The 2,300-nt window shown below is 62.4% G+C and overlaps 1 protein-coding gene across 1 annotated transcript; it reads right to left on the reverse strand.

The window, feature by feature from the left end:
- Nucleotides 1–769: 769 nt before the first annotated feature.
- GJB1 (gap junction protein, beta 1, 32kDa) lies at nucleotides 770–1,730 on the reverse strand. The gene has a single exon (XM_010290787.1). The coding sequence runs from the start codon at nucleotides 1,720–1,722 to the stop codon at nucleotides 883–885; it is 840 nt and encodes a 279-aa protein (XP_010289089.1). The 5' UTR covers nucleotides 1,723–1,730; the 3' UTR covers nucleotides 770–882.
- Between the last annotated feature and the right edge of the window lie 570 nt (nucleotides 1,731–2,300).

Consider the following 2,300-nt stretch of genomic DNA (forward strand, 5'->3'; position numbering starts at 1 on the left):
CCCCGGGCCCATGCAGGGACCCAACCCGGGGCTGTCCCTGGAGTGTCCCCACCCTGTGTCCCATGGGACCCCCTAACCTGTCGTGGGGAGGGCAGCAGGAGCAAAGACCTCCGGGAGAAGGCAGCCCTACCACACTGGGAGCACCGTGGGGGACACCGCAGTGGCGATCCGGCATGGGGACCCCTCACCGTTGGCAGGCACGTAGGGCAGAGCCCGGTGCTCCTGTGCCGTCAGCTCCCCTCAGCGGGGTGGTGCGGGATGCTGTGAGGCCCCTTCCTGGCTGGTCCCCAGCTCCTCACTGGGGTGCGGACAGGTCTGCCTGGCTCCGTCCGTCTGTCCACCCGACGGCAGGCGTGGGGTTACCGGGGCATGAGGCAGCTGCCATGCCCCATTGGCTTTCATTGTGACTGGCATGTGAAACAGCCACTGGGGAAACTTTTCCCCTCTATTTTTGGTCTGGGCACTTTTCTAAATATATTCGGGGCTGCAGGGGCTGGTGCTGGGGGAGCGTGAGCCCTTGGACAATGCTCAATGCCACCCAGGGGTCACTACTCCTGCATGCTAGCTGCCAGGGCACCACAGCCATGGCCCCAGCACAGCCCAAGCATTGCAGCTCCCACAGCCCCTGGTGGCACCCACCTGGGCTAAGGTGCAGGGGTGAGCACCCCACACTGGCACCCCAGTCCCAGGCATGTCCCGGCTGGAGCAGAAAGGAGGGAGGCGGCGCCTGAGAAAGGAGATTTAATGGCCCGAGATGCCCTCCTGACCATCCTGGAGGGCCAGACCGGTGCCTGAGGGATACTATCCACTGGACTGGGACAGCACAGGGCTATGGGGCACCTGTGGGGCAGGGGCAAGGATTGGGGCCCTGTGGTGCTGGCCCTAGCAGGCAGAGCAGCGATCGCCCTTCTCCTGCAGCCCGGGGTTGCGGCGCAGCATGTCCTTGAGGGAGCCATCCTGCTCTGTCAGCAGCTGGTTGATCTCATTCTGCTTGTACTCGGAGGAGAGCTTGTGCCCATAGAAGGAGCCCTTCCCTGATGGGGGGTTGGAGTTGTGCTGGCCTCGGCGGGCACAGGCCCGCACCACCAGGTAGACCAGCTCTGCCATGTTGAGGACAATGCAGATGCTGGAGGTGACCAGCATGAAGACAGTGAAGATGGTCTTCTCAGTGGGCCGAGAGATGAAGCAGTCAACAGTGTTGGGGCAGGGGTAAGCCTCGCACTTGACCAGCCGCACCATCTGGTAGCCTGGGTAGAGCATATAGAAGATGTACATGAACACAGCCTCAAAGAGCAGCCTGAAGACCACGCTGCAGACATACGTCCACCACAGTGAGCCCGATATGCGCATCTTGTGCTTCTTCACTTCCTCCATGTGCTTGGGGTCTGCATGCCCCGTCAGCACCAGTAGCTTCTTCTCCTGGTGCTGCTGGTAGGCCACATGCATGGCCACAAGGAGGGCTGGCGTGGTGACGAGGATGAGCTGCAGGGCCCACAGACGGATGTGGGAGATGGGGAAGAAGTGATCATAGCAGACGCTGTTGCAGCCTGGCTGCTGGGTGTTGCAGGTGAAGGCAGATTTCTCATCCCCCCAGACACTCTCAGCTGCCACCACCAGCACCATTATCCGGAAGATGAAGATGACAGAGAGCCAGATGCGCCCTATGGCGGTGGAGTGGCGGTTCACCCCACTCAGCACCGTGTAGAGGCCGGCCCAGTTCATTGTTCCTCACGTCTGCAGGAGTAAGCAGCGAGAGATGGCGTTAGGAGCAGGAAGGGCCCCTGGCTGAGAGCCACTGCATCCTGGCCCTGGTGGCAGCAGCCCCAGGAGGGACCCAGAGCAATTGGCTGCCGCACCCCTGGTAGGTGGACAGCAGAATGGAGGGACAGCAGGACAGCAGTGTGGCTCCTGCTGCTGACACAGGTCAGGGCAGCGTTTTGGCCAGAGCAGACTGGAGACCAGTTGGTCCTGCAGTGCCACACTGGCATGGGGATCCTGACCCACAGCAGCCACAGAGGATGGGGATGAAGCTCCCGCACCTCCACAGGGACCCCTGATCTGCATCCAGCACTGAGCTCTCTAGCTAAGGCTGGACCCAAGGAGCTCCATGGGCTTCTCTGCACCAGCACCTCCCTGCCCTCATCCCCCCACTCCCTGCAGGAGTGGGGCTGGGGAGCCCCAGGCTGGGGGGTACCCCCATGCAGCCATGCATTGACACCCTCCTAGAGCTATTCCTGCCTGAGGAGCATGGGGTGACCCCACACCCTAAGCACAGACCCCCCGCCCTGCTGCAGCCAGCC

The sequence above is a fragment of the Phaethon lepturus genome, unplaced genomic scaffold, assembly GCF_000687285.1.
Source record: "Phaethon lepturus isolate BGI_N335 unplaced genomic scaffold, ASM68728v1 scaffold9437, whole genome shotgun sequence".
Lineage (NCBI taxonomy): Eukaryota > Metazoa > Chordata > Aves > Phaethontiformes > Phaethontidae > Phaethon > Phaethon lepturus.

Excerpts from the sequence above, each read along its gene's own strand:
- GJB1 (XM_010290787.1), bottom strand. The coding sequence starts at position 1,722 with ATGAACTGGGCCGGCCTCTACACGGTGCTGAGTGGGGTGAACCGCCAC.